Source organism: Tinamus guttatus, unplaced genomic scaffold, assembly GCF_059628265.1.
Source record: "Tinamus guttatus ecotype Peru unplaced genomic scaffold, ASM5962826v1 Tinamus_guttatus_pri_ptg000049l, whole genome shotgun sequence".
In the NCBI taxonomy this organism is placed as follows: domain Eukaryota; kingdom Metazoa; phylum Chordata; class Aves; order Tinamiformes; family Tinamidae; genus Tinamus; species Tinamus guttatus.
The window spans coordinates 342,093-360,690 of record NW_028288583.1 but is presented as its reverse complement, the minus strand read 5'-3'; the positions used below and the strand labels follow the sequence as shown (position 1 = coordinate 360,690).

At 54.9% G+C, this 18,598-nt stretch overlaps 3 protein-coding genes and 1 long non-coding RNA gene across 4 annotated transcripts in view; 1 reads left to right on the top strand and 3 right to left on the bottom strand.

Annotated features, from left to right (window-relative positions):
- LOC148595876 (uncharacterized) overlaps positions 1–18,598 on the bottom strand; it is a 355,837-nt gene that overhangs the window by 140,717 nt on the left and 196,522 nt on the right. The gene's annotated exons all lie outside the window — the stretch shown is intronic.
- LAMTOR5 (late endosomal/lysosomal adaptor, MAPK and MTOR activator 5) lies at positions 736–2,005 on the bottom strand. The gene is made up of 4 exons (XM_088539766.1): positions 1,886–2,005; positions 1,730–1,791; positions 959–1,076; positions 736–823 (listed from the first exon to the last, which is right to left on the bottom strand). The coding sequence occupies exons 1-4, from the start codon at positions 1,918–1,920 to the stop codon at positions 763–765; spliced, it is 276 nt and encodes a 91-aa protein (XP_088395892.1). The 5' UTR covers positions 1,921–2,005; the 3' UTR covers positions 736–762.
- On the top strand, positions 3,276–5,244 carry PROK1 (prokineticin 1). Its single transcript, XM_010213632.1, has 3 exons — positions 3,276–3,347; positions 4,197–4,322; positions 5,125–5,244. The coding sequence occupies exons 1-3, from the start codon at positions 3,276–3,278 to the stop codon at positions 5,242–5,244; spliced, it is 318 nt and encodes a 105-aa protein (XP_010211934.1).
- Positions 8,121–9,671, bottom strand: KCNA10 (potassium voltage-gated channel subfamily A member 10). The gene has a single exon (XM_010213631.2). The coding sequence runs from the start codon at positions 9,669–9,671 to the stop codon at positions 8,121–8,123; it is 1,551 nt and encodes a 516-aa protein (XP_010211933.2).

The window sequence follows — 18,598 nt, the reverse complement described above, 5'->3', positions numbered from 1 at the left end:
AAGCCTGAAGTTTCCCTCCTACAGCTTCAGACCTAAGCAGGGCTGCAGGTCGCCTCTGCTTCACTCTTAGAGACACAGGCAGAGTTAACTAACCAGGACTGCCAGGGACAAGGGATTTCCATGGGACTGGTTGTGCAAGGAGAAAACAGCCTGGATTTGGGAAGGTGTCGGCAACATCCCGTTCATGCGGAGCAGGGGCAGTCGGGGCAAAATTTAAGCTCGAACTTCAGTCGGACACAGGGTAAGTGAGTAACTCTCAGGTAGGAAGTTTAACCAGAGGAGGCTAAACATTTCCTGAGAAAAATTCCTAGGAAAGTCTGTGTGTCTTCTCCATGGGAGTAGCCTTCTTCAATTCAGCTCTTTATTCACTGATCTGTTTGTCTAGAGAAATGCAAGGCAGAAGGGCTAGGAAGAGTCACCTGGAAACCATCCCCTTCTGTTATGGCAAAGAGAAGCAAATGCCTGTTTTTTTGCAGGTCATTTATTGGTTTCTCCAACAACTAAGGCCAAACACACACACACACCTCGTGTTGTCTGAGCAGTGCTCAAGCTCAGCGAGTGCCCCACGTTGCACCCCGCAGCACGAGCGCTAGGACACGAGCCGCAGAACCCGCGAGCTGCTCGGGAGCAGGGAAGAGGGAGAGATTTCGGCCTGGATTGGGTTGCTACAAGCAGGTTCTGCAGAGCAGCGGCAGAGGAGAGCGGTTGCGGAGTGAGGAAGAGCTTGGTAGGAGTGGCGGGCGCTGCGGCGGTCCCCCCGCGTCAGGATGCCAGCTTGTGCACTGCTACCGTGATGGTGTCGTGCTTCTGGATCATGATGTTCCTGGAACAAAGCAGAAAAGTGACAACGGGGAGCAGCAGGGAGAGCCCCAAGGGGCTTCCGGCTGCTTCTCCAGCTCCTGCTTGGGAGACGCTCTGGATTTACGGCTGTCCCGGGCGCCGAGGCCGGGTCGCTCACCCGCTGTCGGCCTCCAGGCACACGATGGGCGTCTCGGTGGGGTCGGTCGTGAGCTTGGCCGCCTGCTGCGCCAGCACGGAGATGACGCCCGCGTGCTCGTCCGAGAGGGTCCCGCGGCCTGCGGGGGGACGGGCGGGAAGCCGGGATTCCTGCTCCTCCCGGCCCGCGGAGGTTCCTGCCTGCCCCTTTGCCCCCTCAGGGGGCTCTGGGAGGAGCAGGAGGGACCGGGAGCACCAACCTGGGGGGCTCTGGGGCAGCAGGACCCCCAAACTGGGGGGGTTCAGTAGGGACTGGTGCCCCTTGGGGTGGGACACAAGATCAGGGATGCTCAAGCTGGAGGGGCAGGACCTGGTGCGCCCAAAGTGGGAGGGAGAAAAAAGAGCCCAACCTGGGAAAGGGGCGACATGGAGGAGACTCTAGAGGGGCAGCCAAGCCCCCTACTCCACAGTGGGGGTGCTCGGGTGGTCCCTGAGGGGTGCAGGGCCTGCTGTCCCCAAATGGGGGAGTGCTTGGGGGGTCCCTAAGCAGAGCAGGGCCCAGTGTCCCCAAATGGGGGGAGGGGGGTCCCTAAGGAGGGCAGAGCCCAGTGTCCCCAAATGGGGAGGTGCTTAGGGGGTCCCTAAGGAGGGCAGGACCTGCTGTCCCAAACGCGCGGGGTCGGGGGCTCCCGAGGGCGCGCAGGGCCCGCCGTCCTCAGAGCGAGGGGCGGGGGGTGCTCGGGGGTCCCCAGGGGCGCAGGCGCCGCCGCCCGCCCCCCGCGGCGCCACTTACAGCCCAGGTTGAGGCCCTGCGAGTCGGTGCACAGGACGCCCACGACGGCCGGGCTCTTCATGCTGCGGGCGACATGGCGGCGGGTGAGCGGCCCGGAGCCCCCCGCGTCCCCGCCGTGTCCCGCCCGGCCCCCGTGTCCCCTCCCGGCCCCCGTACGTGTCCTCCAGGTGCTGCTCCAGGCTCCCCTCCATGGCGCCAGGCCTGCGTCCCGCCGCTTCCGCCCGGCCCCGCCGCTCCTGGCAGCGGCGTCGACCACGTGACGAAGGCGGACGGCAGCTCGGCAGGGCCGAAAAGCCTCGCGGCGCGAAGGCGGGCTCCGGTGGAGAGCAGGTCAACCCCGAAGCGCGGAGCGGCGCCCCGGGCAGGGCACGGGCTGCACCGGGAGGGGCGGCCGTGCGAAACCGGCGCGTGCGTGCACTTGCACGAGGAAAGGAGATGCCTAGCAAACACCTCCTCTGAAAAAATAAAAATAATAATAATAAAAAAACACGGAAAACCCTAAGAACTCCCCAAAACAACAGCTCCTCCCAAAATACAAAAAAAAAAAAAAAACCCAATAATTCAAGAACAAGTACAACAAGAGAAAGTACAAAAGAGCACCTTTTCTAAAATGCTCTCTTTAAAAAAATCCTCCTCCCCAAAAGTAAAAAAATTAACCAAAATGGAGAGAAGGACAGCAGAATGGTGCTTTTTTTCCCCAAATAAATATTGATTTTTTGGGTGCAACAATCAGAAGCAGAGGCAGAAACCGCCCCCCTGCAGAAGCGACCCCAGCCTCAGAGGAGGAGGAGGATTTAGCGCCGCCAAAGCTGCAGCTCCGTGGTGCCGCTCGCTGCCTCTCAGCTTGTCCCCGGGGCAGATTAATCCCTTATTGATGGCCAGGGTGGCCTGTCTGGTTTTAAGCCTCCAACTAATTAAACACAGAGGCCCTCGCCATTGCGGACATCTCGCCTAGGCCAAAAGCCCCCGGGGCTGCATGAGCATTGGCGGGGAGTTTATTTCAAACCGTAAATCGACCTATCGACAAATGATATGAGGATATAAACACTCTCCTGCCACTGAAAAATACTTTATTCCCTCCCTGGTCTCCTAAATAAACACCCAGCCTCTATTTCGGCAGAGTATCCATCACTGATCCCGCCTCACTCCTTGCTCTCCCAGCGTGAGTTTCCAGGCTCATTTTTTTCCCCTGTGCATTTTACTTTGGCTGAATAATCAAAAAAAAACCACGATTTTTTTTGCCTCTTAGGTGCATCAGTCGGGGAGAAATGGATGTGTCTATAGATGCGCTTGCAGCCCACAGCTGCGCTCGCTTAAATAACCCTGGGTGATTGGTGAGGGCGGGACGATGCTCTCTTATTTATATGTTTTTGGGGGTGTTTTATTAATTTTTCTTTTCAGCCATTAGAGATTCAGGTCTCATCGGTTTCCCCCGAGCTGATTGGGGGGGAAAAATCATGGAAAAATCCCGCAGTGCCGCGGGGGGTTATATAGGACGGGCGGGATGGGCCTCGGCAGAGCCGGGGACGCGGCTGGGCCCGGCACCATGCGCAGGGTCCTGCAGGGCGTCTGCCTGTTGCTGCTGCTGCCCTGGCAGCGCTGCGCCGTCATCACGGGGGTAAGTCGGGCGCGGGACAGCGGGACACGGTCCCCAGGGTGTCCCAAAGCCACGCCGGGGCTTGCGCCACCCTCCAAGCGCCGCTCGTTTCTCTTGCTTTACCTTAAAGCTGCCATTTTAGCATATTTTTTTTTAGTTTCTGTATCTATTTTTAGCAATGAGCATGGGGGTTTTATCTGCTCCCGACTTTTCCATCCCGAATTCCCGGGGTGACACTAGGAAAAGCCGACGCCGCGTCGCTGACCCTGCTGCAAAGCCCAGCAGCGCTGCCAAAAACCAAAGGGTCTGCAAAGAAGAAGGAAAATGACCCCTCTGCTTCTTCCCCCACTTAAATTTGCAGTGAGATCCCAGGAAAAAAGGAGATGGAAAAGTTTGCTCTGGCTTTCTATAGGCTTTGGTTTTGGAGGCTTTTTTTTTTTGCACTTCATTATTCGCTCCTTCACTTTTCTTCCTTAAACAAATCCCAGTTGTTCCCAAATACTACTCCAGTGTATGCTTTTTTTTCTGCAGGTTTTGCTTCTCAGCACAGTGGGAAATGGAAAAATCCAGGGAAATGAAAAAATTCAGCAGGGAAACCCCCTGGGTGGGGGGGAGAGTGGAAGGCGGGGGGGGGGAGGAAGATGGAATGGGAGAGCTGGAGCCCTGTGTTGTCCTTATCCCTCTGGAATTGGGATAAATCCTTGGAGAGGAGGCAACTGGCAGGGTGGGATTTTGCATTTTGGGATCCCTGGACCTGCACTTTGTGCAAGGAAGGGGGAAACGAACGCAGCCACTAGGTTGTGCAGGGGGGGTGGAATCAGGCAAACGGGCTGGAAAAGGGGTTTTTGCGGCTGCTCTGGCTCTCCGCAGGCCTGCGAGCGGGACGCGCAGTGCGGGAGCGGGACCTGCTGCGCCGTGAGCCTCTGGCTGCGGGGCCTGCGGATGTGCACCCCGCTGGGCCGCGCGGGCGACGAGTGCCACCCCTCCAGCCACAAGGTACCCGGAAAGCTGCCGGGATGCTCCGGCTTGGGGCGAGCTGGGATGGGATGGCTGAAGCCGGCAGGAAAATGCGAACGGAGCCAGCGCAGGTGCTTGTCGGTGCCGGCAAAATTGCGCCAAATGCTCCCAAATAGCAATGACATCTGGAGCACATCAGCTTCAGATGCCTCCAAACCCTCCCTGCCGGAGTCCTGCTCCAGACCCCTCCGCTGGCCCATCCATCACCAGGATACAGAGCTCGACTGGTGATTTATTCTCCCAATTCCTCCAGGAATTCGGTGCTGCCGCAGCCATCGATCCTGCTCGGAGGGATCAGGAGCTCATTCCAGCCCCATCTCCCTTAAATCTCTCCCCAGTGCAGAAGCAGGGATAAATTTTCCAGGCTTAAGTGGCTTCTGACACTTTGCTGGCCCAAAGGGACGTGCGGAAAATTCCTTCCAGCTGCTGCTTCTTCAACTCCCCGGGATAAATCTGACCTAAGCTCAGCCCTGGCCATGCAGCACCTGCTGCCCAGGGCCACCTGCATCCCATGGGAAGTTCTTCATGGAAAAAGTTGATTTCCCACAAGGTTTTATGGTGCTATGGTGAGGGTATTTCCCTAGGTTGCATCCGAGCACAGAGAAGAAAAATTTCCCTGCTGGGTCCCTCCCATCTCCCTAGGGCTGCAGGTACAAGCAGGAAAAGCTCATTTTTCCCCTTTGCAAAATGTAAAAAGAAATTTTTTTTAAAAAAAATCTCGTTTTTGCAGCTCCGGGACCGGAGCCCTGACGCTGCCGTCTCTCCGCATCTCCTCCCACAGGTGCCTTTTTTCGGGAAGCGCCAGCACCACAGCTGCCCCTGCTCGCCCAACCTCACCTGCTCCCGCTTCGGCGACGGCCGCTACCGCTGCTCGCTCGACTTCAAGAACATCGACTTCTAGGCACGCGGGGCCCCAAAAGCTTCGCAAAACACCCCAAACCTTTACAAAACACCCCAAACCTTCGCAAAACATCCCCAAACTTTGCAAAACTCCTCCAAATCTCTGCAAAAGTCCCCCAAATCTTTGCAAAATGCCCCCCCAAACTCATGCCAAATGCACCCTCCAAGATCTCCCTCTGGGAAGAGTTTTGCAGTGCCCAATAGATAGCATTAATACAAATTATTATTATTAATTATTATCACTTAATTGGTGCCATTGATGTGGCTGAACCTTTCCCCTTCCTCCTTTCTCCTCTCCCTATCTCAGCCAGATGTTGTGAATTGGGTGAAAACAATAAAGAATTGCACACATGGCTTGGTTTTGCTTATTTATGTATTTATTTTTAATGCAGCAAAAGTGGGGCTTTTTGTCATAGTCGTTTGATTGCTTTGAAAGGTTATTAAAAATATAATAGAGGCCGACCTGCCACTTAGTCCCTAGCAAACAGCAAGGAGTCCCCTACCAAACCGGAGGGGAGAACAATTAGAGGAAAAAACACCTTTCTTTTCATAACAGTGTAGAAAAAAATGCAGCTTTATGGGTTTCTGTTTGTTTTAAGTCACCTTCTTCCTCTGAGGAAGAACAAAGCGGGGCTGGCTCAGTTTTATTAACTATTTCTGGCTTTCCTCCAGGTTTGCAAAAAATGGAAAAGGGGCAGTTTGGGTTTTTTTTGCTTTAGTTCATGTCACACAGATGTTTTCCAGCCGAAAATGCTCCAAAAGCTGCGACCCAACCCCAACCCCACCGAGCAGCAGCTTCCTTTGCTCAGCACCTGTTTCGGGGGTGTTTTGGGCTCTTGCTCCTCTTTTCCCCCTTTTTAGCACTCTGAGACCGGACATGTGACAGGAGAATAAAATCGGACACAGGGTTCATCCCAGTGGGGGGACATGTGTGCAGGTTGGGGTTATGGCCAGGGATGTGTCCAGACCGGAGTGTCACCTCCCTGGTGCCCTCTTGTGCCACGAGCACAAAAAGCTGGGCCCAAATAAACAGAATTTTCTGCATGCATTGAAGCATATTTTCATTTATTTGAGAATAAAGCTTACAAGTTAATAAGATTCAGGTCTTTCATCCATCCGTCCATCCATCCATCCATCCATCCATCCATCCATCCATCCATCCATCCTTCCATCCATCTATCCATCCATCCCTCCATCCATCCATCCCTCCATCCCTCCCGGTCCCCCTCATTCCAGGCCCTATTTTGCTAAGGGAGCAGGGGGAATTGCAGAGCTTTTCCATACCAAGCAGGCTGAACCCAACCCCATCCCTCCTGCATGGCCCGTGACCAGTTCCCAAGGGGCGAAAGCCAAAAGTGCTTCAGCGCTGATAGCTGGGGAGTGAAGCTCGGGGAGTCCTAAGAATAAAAAGGAAATTAAAAAAAAATGAAATGAAAATAACGTAAAAAGTTTAAGAGTTGCTGGAAACAGGAGGAAAAGGGTAAAGATAAATAAATTATCAGTGTGTAGGTGGCAGGAAGGTAGTGGGCAGTGAGTGGCTCAGAGTTGGGGGTGCCTCAGTGGGATGGGATGCAGGGATCTCTCCCACACTGGAGCAAGGTGAGAAGGAGGTTAAAGGCTCCTGTGACTCCTCATGCCCAGGACGAGGTCTGCAGGGTGCTGGGAATGGCGTGAGGAAGAGGATGGTGGAACCCGGAGGCGAGCAGGAGAGAGGGGGCTCATCCCGGAGCCTAAACCTCTCCCGCGGGATCTTTGCAGCAGGATTTCTGCCGCTGGGAAAAAAAAACAAATCCCAGCTCATCCCAACTCAGCCCTTCCATCAGACCAGGAAGAAATTAATTAATTAATTAATTAATTAAAGAGCCATCTTTCACAGCCCCCTTCCTGAATGAAATTGCAAGGCAACATGAACAAGATGTGCTGGCACGTCGAGTAATGAGAATGTCAAACCTGGAGGAGACGAGACATCGCACATAACAGATGTGGGCTATAAAGGCAGATGTGTGGACGCGGCATGAGAAACTGTGATCTTAATGCAAGCAGAAACATCAAAAAAAAAAGGAGCCAATGGAAAGAGCGAGGCTGGAACAAGATGTTTCCTTCGGAGCAAAACGTGCTGACATGAGAGGAGCAGAGCGAGAACGGAGAGATGGGAATAAATCACTTTTCCCCATTCAAAGCTCAGCTCTTCCATCAGAAAATCCCTGTGGGCATCAGACCACGTGTCCTGGCCATGGTGACCATCGTGGCAGGTCCTCATCCGTCCCGTCCTAGCCCCACGAGGCACTGCCCGCCCAGCTGCACAAATCGCTTTGGTATATATATATTTTCTGTCTTTTTTATTACTATTATTTATTTAGCCAGATAAGTCCCGTATCTGGGAACTGCTCAGAGCTCCAGATCCGGAGGGGCAGGTGGAGAGGAAACATTTAATGGATTAATCAGATCTGCCAGCAAAATCCTAACCTCGGCTTCCAGAAGGAGGGGAGTTGGGCCCATCCTCACCTCACAGGGCAGGTCAGTGGCCCTGGGCAGATCATTTTAGCCTTTTTTCCCCAGCTGGAAGCAGGAGAAATCTGCATCTCTGCTTCCATGGGGAAATCCACCCTGATGCCACGAGCAGAGAAGCTAAATGTCAAGCAGATGAGCATCAAATAATAAAAAAACAGACTGATGGGCAGGGAAGAGAGATAAGAAAGATGGTGTTTATTTGAAGAACCACAGGAATTCAGGGATTGAAAATGTCTAAAAAAAAAAAAAAAGCCAAAAAAAAAGCAGCACGTTTGGTTAAAAAAAAAAAAATCAGCGTGCAGATGTTTGATACCTCAGGTGGCAAATCCCACGCGAAAGCCCCCAGTCCCATCGCAGCCACGAGCGTCATTTTTTGGCCTTGTCGCGAGGGTAGGCGCCGTTGGTCTTGTTGAGCGACTCCACGCTGCCGGCTCCCGTCCCCACGCTCGCCAGCATCCGCTCCACCTCCCCGGGCAGGATCTGCTTCTCCTCGTTCTCCGTCTCCCGGTGGTAGAAGTAGTTGAAGTTCGAGACGATGACGGGCACGGGCAGGGCGATGGTCAAGACGCCGGCAATGGCGCACAGAGTCCCCACGATCTTCCCGCCCAAGGTGGTCGGGCACATGTCTCCGTAGCCCACGGTTGTCATCGTCACCACGGCCCACCAGAAGCCATCGGGGATGCTGGAGAAATGGGACTGCGGCTCGTCCACTTCCGCAAAGTAGATGGCGCTGGAGAAGAGGATGACGCCGATGAAGAGGAAGAAGATGAGCAGGCCCAGCTCCCGCATGCTGGCCTTGAGGGTCTGCCCCAGGATCTGCAGCCCCTTGGAGTGCCGCGAGAGCTTGAAGATGCGGAAGACCCGCACCAAGCGGATGATCCGCAGGATGGCTAAGGACATGTTCTGCTGCCCGTTGAGTTCACTCTGCTGGATCAGCTCAGTAGTGAGTGTCACAAAGTAGGGGATGATGGACACAATGTCGATGATGTTCATGATGTTCCTGAAGAACTCGGTCTTGCTGGGGCACACAATGAACCGGACGAAAAGCTCGAAGGAAAACCAGATAATGCAGGCAGTCTCTATGACGAAGAAAGGGTCCGTGAAGGTGCTGTGGGTCAGCAAGGTGTCTGTTGCATTCTTAGCAAACTCATTGGGGGACCTAAACTCTCTTTCTTCCCTGAACTCTGGCAGGGTCTCCATGCAGAAGATGATGATGGAGATGACGATGACCAAGACGGAGACCAAAGCTACACCCCTGGCTGCACTGGAGCTTTCAGGGTACTCGAAGAGCAGCCAGAATTGCCTATGAAATTCATTGGTCGGTAGGAGAGTCTCAGGGTCCTTAATAAACCCTTCATCCTCCCTGAACTGGTCCATGGCTTCATCACCCAGCTCGTAGAAGGTGATTTCATCAGCAAAGACATCGATAGGGACATTGGCTGGGCGCCGGATTTTCCCACCGGACTGGTAATAGTACAGGATCCCATCAAAACTGGGCCTGTTCCTATCAAAAAAATACTCATTCCTCATGGAGTCAAAGTACCGCATCCTCTTCTCGGGGTCCCCAAGCAAGGTCTCAGGAAACTGGTTGAGCGTCTTGAGCCGCGTCTCGAACCTCAGCCCAGCGATGTTGATGATGACGCGCTGATCCCCCTCGTCCATGCCCACCCGCTCCCCCACCAGGTGCTCGCTGAACTCCGCGGAGAACCGGGAGAAGATGGTCTCATTGTTGGCGTTCTCGCTGTTGATGAGGATCCTCCAGTTGGAGAGGAGGTTGGCGCAGCTGGCGTGGCCTTTCCGCGACTGCCCGGCAGGACTGAGGTCGTTTGAATAACAGGGGTCCTCCACGATCTGATCCGCGTTGTCAAAACTGACTAGTGCCACCTCCATCTCCTTCCAACTGGACACGTCCATCATACACTAATCAGATTAGCGGCATAAATCCCCGGGCCGGATCCCAGCAGCTTGTGTCTTTCCCACGCTACGAGGATCTGCAAGCAAAGGGACAAGGAGACAGGGATGAATTGTGCATGCTGAAAAGAACAGGGCAGAGCTGAGGTCAGAAAAGATAGCACTAAAACAAAACAAACAAACAAACAAACAAAAAAAGCTGGTTTAATTGGCTGGCCAGTGCAGTAGACTTCCAGCCTGTATTTCAGCTCAGGATGCTTTACACAGGTCTTTATTTTCAGTAAACTTCCCAAAAGTGGTTACAGAACCCAAGGATAAGGGGGAAGGTGGAGATGGATGCGGATGCCCCATCTGTCCTTTCCCCACCAAAACGGCTGTAGGCCAAGGCTGAGGTGCTAAACATCCTCCAGAGCTCTCTTAGGTCTCCTTCCTAGAATGGTCTCAGGTCATTCCAAGTGTGTCTCATGGATGGCGATGTGAAGGTCCCTGTGTCATTGCCGATGCAAAAGGCTCCGGCACCCAAAATTCTGCTGGGCACCCATCACCCCAACTTGCAGCAACTGCTTTACTCAACCTCAGCAACGTCACAGCAGAGCCTCGGCACCAGACCGAGTTATGGCACTGGGCAATGACCTGTTCTGCTTTGGGAGAAATGCAAAGAGAAACCAGTGATTAATGGGGAACTGCCCTGGGGCGAATTACCCAGCAAACGGGACCTTTCCAGCCAACTCAGACCTCTGATTTCTTGGGAGGTCTCTAAGATCTCTGTTCTCCCCCTCTTTCCCCTGCAGATGTATTTTTCCACAAATGAACGAAAAACACAGGACACACTGGGGTGCTCACTCCTACATGTGAGCACCAATCGTCAAGGACAGGCTGCTTTCCTCACCAGCAAAGTTCAGAGAGAAGGACTGAAAAAAAAAGCCAAATTGCCCTGAATTGCCCAGAATAGCGATGCAATTTAGGCCACGTCTGGGTGGAAAAGCAGAGGCTGCTCTCCACGGACACCTTAACCCCTTTGCAGAACTGTCGGACACTGATAGGATAGGGTTGGTCCTGCTGCAGTGACGCTGCTTGGACATATCCACTCATCATTTCCACTTTCCGGAGTTTCCAGAGGCTCTTGAAATCCCTGCCGACCTCCAGAACCTCCTTGTTTAACCAAAATTGGATCTCTCTAATTTTCCTTTCCCGTTCCTCCAGCCCAGGTCCTGCTGTTCAAGTTGGGTAGGGACAAACCAGACACAGCTGGGTAGGGACAAGGTAGATGTAGTTGGGTAGGGACAAAATGGCAGAGCCCTTGGCCCAGCTCTGTTGCAGAAGCAGATGTGAACACCCGGTCTGGCTGCAGATCCTTCTCCTCCCCATCTCATTGCCATTGAAGAAGGCAAATCCTTGCAGAGCTGCTGGCACCCAGCTGAGGGCTCAACCTTTCTCTTTACTCAGCAAACCCATGATTTGCTGCCTTGGGGGCCATAAACCAAGGCAGCCCTCCTTAAAGCCCTGGATTCCTTAACTTTGGTGTCCCTAAGGCTCCATCTCCGTGCAGTTGCTTCTTGCTCTGTTTTTTGTGCCTGTTTTTCCCCCTTGCTCCGTGTTCTTGGCAAGCCAGGCTTGGAAACCCAGTGCCAGCATCCGAGAGCTGCAGAAAACCCCCGCATTTGTCCCCTCCCTGGCGGAGGGACCCGCGGTGGAGGGACCCGCGCGCTCGGGAGCGGCTTAGGCGGCCCGTGCAGCCGCCTCCTCGCTGAGCCCTGCGGGATGAGCTGGGCATTTTGCAGCATTAACGGCGCTTGGCTCCTAATGCCGCGCGCTGGCACCGCGCGGGGAGGACCGCGAGCGCGCGCTCCGCCGATGCCAAGAGGCTTGTGGTGGTGCGGGAGGGCTTGGGAGCCACCAGGAACAGCCAGAGGAGCACATTCCCACCCCAAAATACACCTTCACCATCCAGGGTCCCCCTTTTAGGCTATCCCAGCCTTCCAAAACCCCGTGGACCCCTGGTTTGAAATGGAGGGCAAAGGGAGCAGCACTTCCCAAAGCTGTAAAACGGTGGCCCGGGACAAATCCGAGCTGCTCCCACCTCCGAGGTCTGAGCTACAAAGTCGGCTCATTTTTTTTCCGTCCCCCTCTCCTAAATCACCTAACATCTGCTTGGCAGAATCTGATTAACTAATACCCTTTAGCTGAAATCCCTGGCCAGGGAGAGGTGGGTAAAAAAGCCTCAAGCGAGGCAGAAAGAAGGAAAGGTCATTCCGAGAGCCCGTGTGCATTTTTTTCCTGGCCAGCAAATTCCTTAAATTGGGGCCACATTTGCCCCCATTCCCACAAGGGACAAGCAGGAGCCAGCGTGTGGCTAGGAGGAGTGATGTTAAACACATATAGGGGTGTATGGGGGGAGTGGGGATCCAGTCTTGCCCACTCAAAATAAAGCAACCGCTGTCACTTAATGACATTTAATGTCACTGCTGTCGACTTCACTGTACTGGAGAGCAGGGGGATTTGGCAGCCCCTAATGAGGTTGGAAGCCTCCGCCCCAGCATCACCCCAGGGAAAAAAACCCAGGGTCCCTAAAAGATTTGCAGCATGTTATAACCCTTAAAAAAATACGATTTTTAATTAATAACGGTGCTAACAGGGTGGAAATGAGGAGAATCCCCTGCTGACACCGACCTAACTGCAGCCCACGGCCGCGGGAGCCAGGGGCTCCTGGCCAGGTGGCCCATCTGTGCCAGTGGCTCCGCGGCGCTGGTGGCCCCGGTGGCTCCGCCAAGCGGGACATCATAGTCCAGGGCGGCCGGAGCGGCGGGGACGTGGCCGCCCTTTGGCTGCTGCCCCGGTGCCGTGGGGCTTATGGGCACCGTTAATAGATAAATAAGTTAAGGCTGAGCTGCCCTGCCGAATGTTACCACTTGATGGGGGTTATTCTTGTCCCCTCATTGCCCGTTTTGGCTTTTAGGCATCCAGATGCTTTGGGGCAGGCGGGAATCAGGGCGTGCTGCAGCCTTCATCCCAGCACCCCCCTCCTCCTCATCCTCCTCGCGCTGCCCTGGGGAGGAGGCGGCGCTGGCACAGTTCTCCGCGCTGACGCTCCTTTGCTCCGGCGGGATCCGTCACCTGAATCCCCCCCTTGCGCCAGCTTCGGTTCTGTCCTTCGTCCCTTTTCCATGTTGGTAATGAGAGGACCGAGTCCCCCTCCATGTCCCGGAGGAGCCCCGGGGCCGTGCGTGGGACGGCCAGGACCTAAATTGCTCCTTCAAACCCGTCCCATCCTGTAGGGAAGTCAGGCTCTTTTTTTTCTTTTTCTTTTTCTTTTTCTTTTTCTTTTTCTTTTTCTTTTTCTTTTTCTTTTTCTTTTTCTTTTTCTTTTTCTTTTTCTTTTTCTTTTCCTTTTCCTTTTCCTTTTCCTTTTCCTTTTCCTTTTCCTTTTCCTTTTTCTTTTTCTTTTTCTTTTCCTTTTCCTTTTCCTTTTCCTTTTCCTTTTCCTTTTTCTTTTTCTTTTCCTTTTCCTTTTCCTTTTCCTTTTCCTTTTCCTTTTCCTTTTCCTTTTCCTTTTCCTTTTTCCTTTTTCCTTTTCCTTTCTTTTTTTGGTGGAGTTTTTTGGATTTTTTTTCCCCTCCTGCCTTTGGTTAAACCTCCATCCTGCATCCGTGCAATTCTCCCCACAGCCACACAGGGCTTGGAAACATTTCACAGCAGGTCCCCAACTACCCTAGGGCAGTTCTGAGCACTGACCCACTCATCACACCCACGGCCCCTGCAGCCTGGCCAGGGCTGGGGACGGGGGACAAGCTGCAGGTGTGGCAGCAAGCGGGAGAGCTGGGTGAGGGGGCACTTGCATCCCTCCTGCTGCAAGCAAGGGGGCAGAGGATGATGCCTTTTCCCCAATCCCCGCATCCCGAGTCCGCCAGAGCGATGGATGGACAGGAATTTGGGCTCCAGGGAAAAGGACCAGGCAGTCCGTGTGCCAAAGCCCTCGGGGATGCTCAGAGGGAAGACCTGGTGAAAGCTGGCAATTTCCAACCCTTCCTCCCCCTGTTTTTAAGCATATATAAATATATATATATAAAATCAGCTTAAGGGCAAGCCCGATACATGCTGTACACACCGCAAGGCGGATGAAACCCGACGGAGGCCCAGACACAGAGCCCAAATTAATCAGCTCGGGATTAACCGGGGCAGGCAGTAATTTAATGGAGAGGAGAGGGCTCGGCGGGCACCGCGCCGGGAGCCGCAGGCAGACGGTGCCAAACGAGATTTGTGGAGGAGCCAACGCAGGGCCGAGAGTGGGACCCCCCCCACCGTAGTTGGGAGCTGCTGATCCAAGGGGAAAAAGGGAGGAAAAGGGGGTTAAGCTGGCGCTAAAACACGTCGGGCACAAAGGGCTCCGTGCGCTCGGGTGAGCTCTGACGCTTTGCAAGCGCCGTGATTAGCTGGCTCACAAGACGTGAGCCTGAATCCGTGGATTCAACTTTCCTGCTCTTTGCAAAAGTGCTTTGGGATCAGGGAAGAAGCAGCAGCATCCTCGTCCCCATCCCCGTCCCTGTCTCTGTCCCCTCTGCAGAACCAGGTCCGTGTCCTCAACCCACTCCTAGTGCCCAGGAGCGACCTTGTCCACCCCCAAAATCTGGCTGCTCTTGTGCTGGCGCCTCTCCAAGGGCAGGAGCCTCCCAGGAGATTGCGGCCAGAGCCAAAACCAGCGCGGGAAGCGAGCGGGAGGTCACCGGCGCGCGGAGAGCAAAGGCAGAAATGAGGCCGTGCCGCGATCTGCATCGTCCCGGTTTCCGCAGCCGCGGCAGCGCAAAGCGGCTAAGTTTGGGGTCGGGGCGCCGGGGTCCAAACTCGTGCGTCCCCCAGGGCTGAGGATCATCCTCTGATGGACATAGCGGCTCTTTAGCAGGTTTTAACGGTGCCCTCGACCCCTCCGTCCCGGCGAGCTCGGGAATTATAGCTGGGACAGGCACAGGCAGGACCCTCCACAGCGGGAGTCACACACAACACGGGCCGTCCCGCTCCGATCCCGCTGTTTTCCCAAGAACAAGCTGCGCTCATCCCCTTCATCCCCACCACCCCTCTCCCAAGCAAAAAAATGACCCCAAGGATGCTGCAACGAACCCGGCCGGCGCGTGCTCCTCATCCCGCTGCGGCGAGCGGGGTCCCCCCGCTTCCATCGTCGCGGCGCGCGGGACCCCGGAGCCCTGGGTACCCCGTGCCCTTGGGCTCCGCTCGCCAGGGCCCTGGGCTCGCCCGGTGCCGGAGCGGCGCAGGGAGGACGGTGGCTCTGCTCCGGCGGAAAGGCGATGCCGGTACCCACGTGAGCCCAGTGGGACTCCGTGCCCTCATTCTCCTCCCCGAGCCTGGGAACGGGCTCCGGATGAGGAGGACGAGGGGATGCCCCAAGCAGAGCCGCTCGAAATCTGCCCAGTGCAGCCTGGCTGCTGCAAACAGGCTCAGAGGATTAATGTGCCGGCTGCTCCGACGGCGATGGAAAAGCAGGAGCCCCCGGCGGGGACCCCGCGGCCGCCTGCCCAATGCTGCTTGTGTGCCCGGGATGGAAAAGTCCCACTTTGCCTTCAGACATGGGAAAATCTGCCTTTCCTGGAGGTCTGCAGGTGGAGGGGCAATTTCCCACCCGCTGGAGCGTCGGGAAGCTGCAGCCCAGGATGTGTTTTCGGTCCCATTTGCACATTTTGTGGGTCAGGGGGCCTTTCCACATCCCAAAGGATGCTCTGGGCTGTGCTTTCCCCCCACTGCCTCCAAATCCTGGTTTCTGCACATGCAACGGGAGCAGGTCTGAATGGGTAAATTAGGGAATCAACCTCAACCCTGTGCCTAAGGACCACCTTGGGAATTGCTCTCGGAAAGATTCATCTCACAGCAGAGATTGCTTACAAAAGCCACAGGTCTCCAATAATTTCAGGCTGTTAAATGCATGCAGGGAAAGGCTCAGACCCCCAGCAAGTGCACTCGATCTGCAAATCATCAATACTATTATTGTTATTATTCCTATTATTCCCAATTATTCCCCTAGAGAAAGCAGGCTATATTCCACTGAGGTTTTGCCCATACAGAAACCTGCATTAAAAATAGTTCCAAGCAACATTTTTCAAAGTGAGCAACTAGAAACTGCGCTTTAAGATTCTCCGCAATGAGGGAAAAATGCCAGGTTTTGGCAATCATATCGACAACAACGGTGCAAACAAAATGTCCCAGGGAATCCCCTCCCGGTCCATGCGCCCTTTGTCAGGGAGGGACAAAAAAAATCCAAACGTGTCCAGGATGCTGCCGGAGGTTACCCGAGCCAGGGCTTTTCCAGCTGAAATAGGATGATAACCATAACCGTAACTGTGCCCGGCGCGGAAGGAACCTTTCCCTGCCAAGGAAAGGCTGGATCAGCATCTGCCAGGCGGCTCCTGCCTACCGCAAGGTGCCCCAGGCATCGCTGCGGGTGACGGGCACGCTGAGACCATGCAACTCGTCACACGCATGAGCCGGGCAGCGCCTACGAACCCAATGCTGAGCAAGGAGCATCTCCTTAGCGCAAAGTGCATCAAGTCCCCTGGAAATAGGATGGATTTGGCCCAGTTCCCCTGGGATCACCCCCAAACATCCCATCATTTCCTTAGTATAAAGACATGATCCGAGCATCATTTCTGGATGCAAACGGGAAGAGCCTCAGCCAGGTGGTTCTTCCATGTCCTATAGATGATGAAGGGGTTAAAGCAGGACCTTTCCCTGTTTTCTTGGCTCAGCTGCACTCCCGTGGTGTCATTAAAATCTTTCAGGCTTTTATAAGCCTGGGATATTAGAGTAATCCCCATCACTCACCTGTGGCGCGGAGCGATCAGCCTAAATTACGGCTCCTCCTCAAGCGATAGGAGATGCCGGCGTGGGTGGACGCGGCGGTGGCCGGTGTCCGCTCGGCTCTGCCACGCGGGTACGGATTAAGAAAGGGTTTGTCTCCGATAAGACTCAGATTCGGAAATCCTACACCCCCGCGAAACCCTATCTTATCTCGCCGTCCTTGGCTTTAAAGGGAACACGAGGAAGACGTGCCGCGAGCAGGGCTGCTTTAACCAATTTGGTGGCCACACATGCAGAAAATAACCCCAAATTCCTCCAAAAGCAGCCCCAGGAGAGATCCATCCCCAACACGTGGCTCCTGAGTGGATACCCTAAAGCGGCAGCTTCATCCCTTGGGAGTAGATTTGTCTCCCTCAGTGCTCCATGGGCTTCATGATAGCATGTGGTTATGGGATTCCCACCTAGCAGCAACGTCTAGAAGTGGACAGGTCTTGTAAGACTCAAGGACACCGAAGAGTTGAGCAGCTCTTACCTGCTTGGGTGTGGGCTGTGGTCCCATCCCACTCGCTGCCTCCTCCATGAGCTGGATGGTGGCAACAGACACCAGCGTGGAAAAGCCAAAGTCACAGGACGGCCTTGGATGGAACCTTCTGAGTCTGTGATATGGGGATCAGGTTCGAGTTCCTTCCTCCAGGATCACGTGGGATGGGGCAAGCCCATCGTCTCACTTCATCTGGGCGAGAAGGTGGCAGGAAGACCCAGGCCTGAGTGTGATGCCCAAGCTGAGCAGGTCTTCCCCACCTCTTCTTACTACCTTCAGATGGCCAACATGAGGCATCATGCTCAGTCCCTCTGTGACCATCCCCAGCAGGAGCTGGAAGGAGAGCTCCATAGTTTACGTGAAACCATCATCTCAGCTACTTTGCGTCACCCTATCACCCAAGGAAGCCCCAAAGGTCTCCCAGCTCCTTCAAGCCCCATCCAGCAGCCCTAAGACACGGTCCCACCTCGTGGGCATCTCCCAGAGGTTACGGGTGCCCTGCGGCAAGGGGGGGGATCTCCGCGCTGGAGGCGGCGCCGCGGAGGCGACACAGCGAGCGTCGTGTCAGCGCGGGGACGGGCGGCCACGGAGCCGCCACCAGAAAGGGCTGAAGTTGTCACAGCGGCGGGCGCGGGACAAAAGGCACCTCATTAATAGCTAATGGGCAAATGAATTAATGATGCGCTCGCACCGCTGAGTCGTGTTTCTGCCTCCTTTCCTGCCGCCACCTCTTTTCCCCCCACTTTCTGTCCTGCTCTGGTCTTTCTGCTACTCGATTTTAGAGTTTTTTAGGGGGGACCTTGAGGGGATTTGCCCATTCTGGGCAACTTTTCAAGCTGGATGAGGCTGTGGCACAGGCAGGAAGGGACAATTCCAGGTATAGGGTCCCAGCTCCTGCCCCTGCTCCCACATAGGGGCTCATGGTGCCCGAGAGCATCTCCCAAAGCAGGTGGGAAGAGCAGGACAAGCATAAGGGAGGTTTTCCCTAGGGAATCCCTATGGGATACCTTGCTGAATTCCACACCAGGCTCACTGCTGGCTCCCCTCATTTTGGTTCAGAGTTGAAGCTTCCCAGGATTTGGGCAGCCAGATGCCCATTGGGACCATGAGGGTGTCCCCAGGCAGTGCAGCCCCAGGCTGCTCCCGCTCCATGATGCCACGGATGCTCCATGCTGCCTCCTGGAGCCTGGAAGCTCCCGCGCTTTGTCATGTCAGAGGGGCTGGATTTTGCATCCAAGCCCGTGCAGGGAGGTGGGGGGAGAAGGCGCGATGCTCTCGGTCTCTGCCTGAGCGTGTGGCCTGATGCCCAATAACTTCATCACACGCGTGAGCTGCATCGGAGTGAGCGCGAGCGCTGCCCGGCCGGGCGAGGGACAGAGCGGAGCGGGCTCCGCTGCTTCCCCCGCCGGAGCTGCCGGGGCTCCTATTCCCACAGGGGCAGCAGTTTCCCCACCTCGCTGCCATCCCCGGAGCTGGATTTGCCAGGCATATCTCCCTCTTGCAAAGTTTCCTGCTTCTCCTCTGCATAAATTCCCATCCCTAACTTGTACAGAACAGGTAAGGAGTTTAGGGCAGGGTGACAGCCCTAGTG

Bases quoted from the DNA above. Each gene is read 5' to 3' on its own strand.
- PROK1 (XM_010213632.1), top strand. From the start codon at position 3,276: ATGCGCAGGGTCCTGCAGGGCGTCTGCCTGTTGCTGCTGCTGCCCTGG. The intron at 3,348-4,196 runs GTAAGTCGGGCG...GGCTCTCCGCAG, and splicing joins GCTGCGCCGTCATCACGGGG to GCCTGCGAGCGGGACGCGCA. The intron at 4,323-5,124 runs GTACCCGGAAAG...CTCCTCCCACAG, and splicing joins GCCACCCCTCCAGCCACAAG to GTGCCTTTTTTCGGGAAGCG.
- LAMTOR5 (XM_088539766.1), bottom strand. From the start codon at position 1,920: ATGGAGGGGAGCCTGGAGCAGCACCTGGAGGACAC. The intron at 1,077-1,729 runs GTAAGTGGCGCC...GTCCCCCCGCAG, and splicing joins GCAGGGCCTCAACCTGGGCT to GCCGCGGGACCCTCTCGGAC. The intron at 824-958 runs GTGAGCGACCCG...GCTTTGTTCCAG, and splicing joins TGCCTGGAGGCCGACAGCGG to GAACATCATGATCCAGAAGC.
- KCNA10 (XM_010213631.2), bottom strand. From the start codon at position 9,671: ATGATGGACGTGTCCAGTTGGAAGGAGATGGAGGTGGCACTAGTCAGT.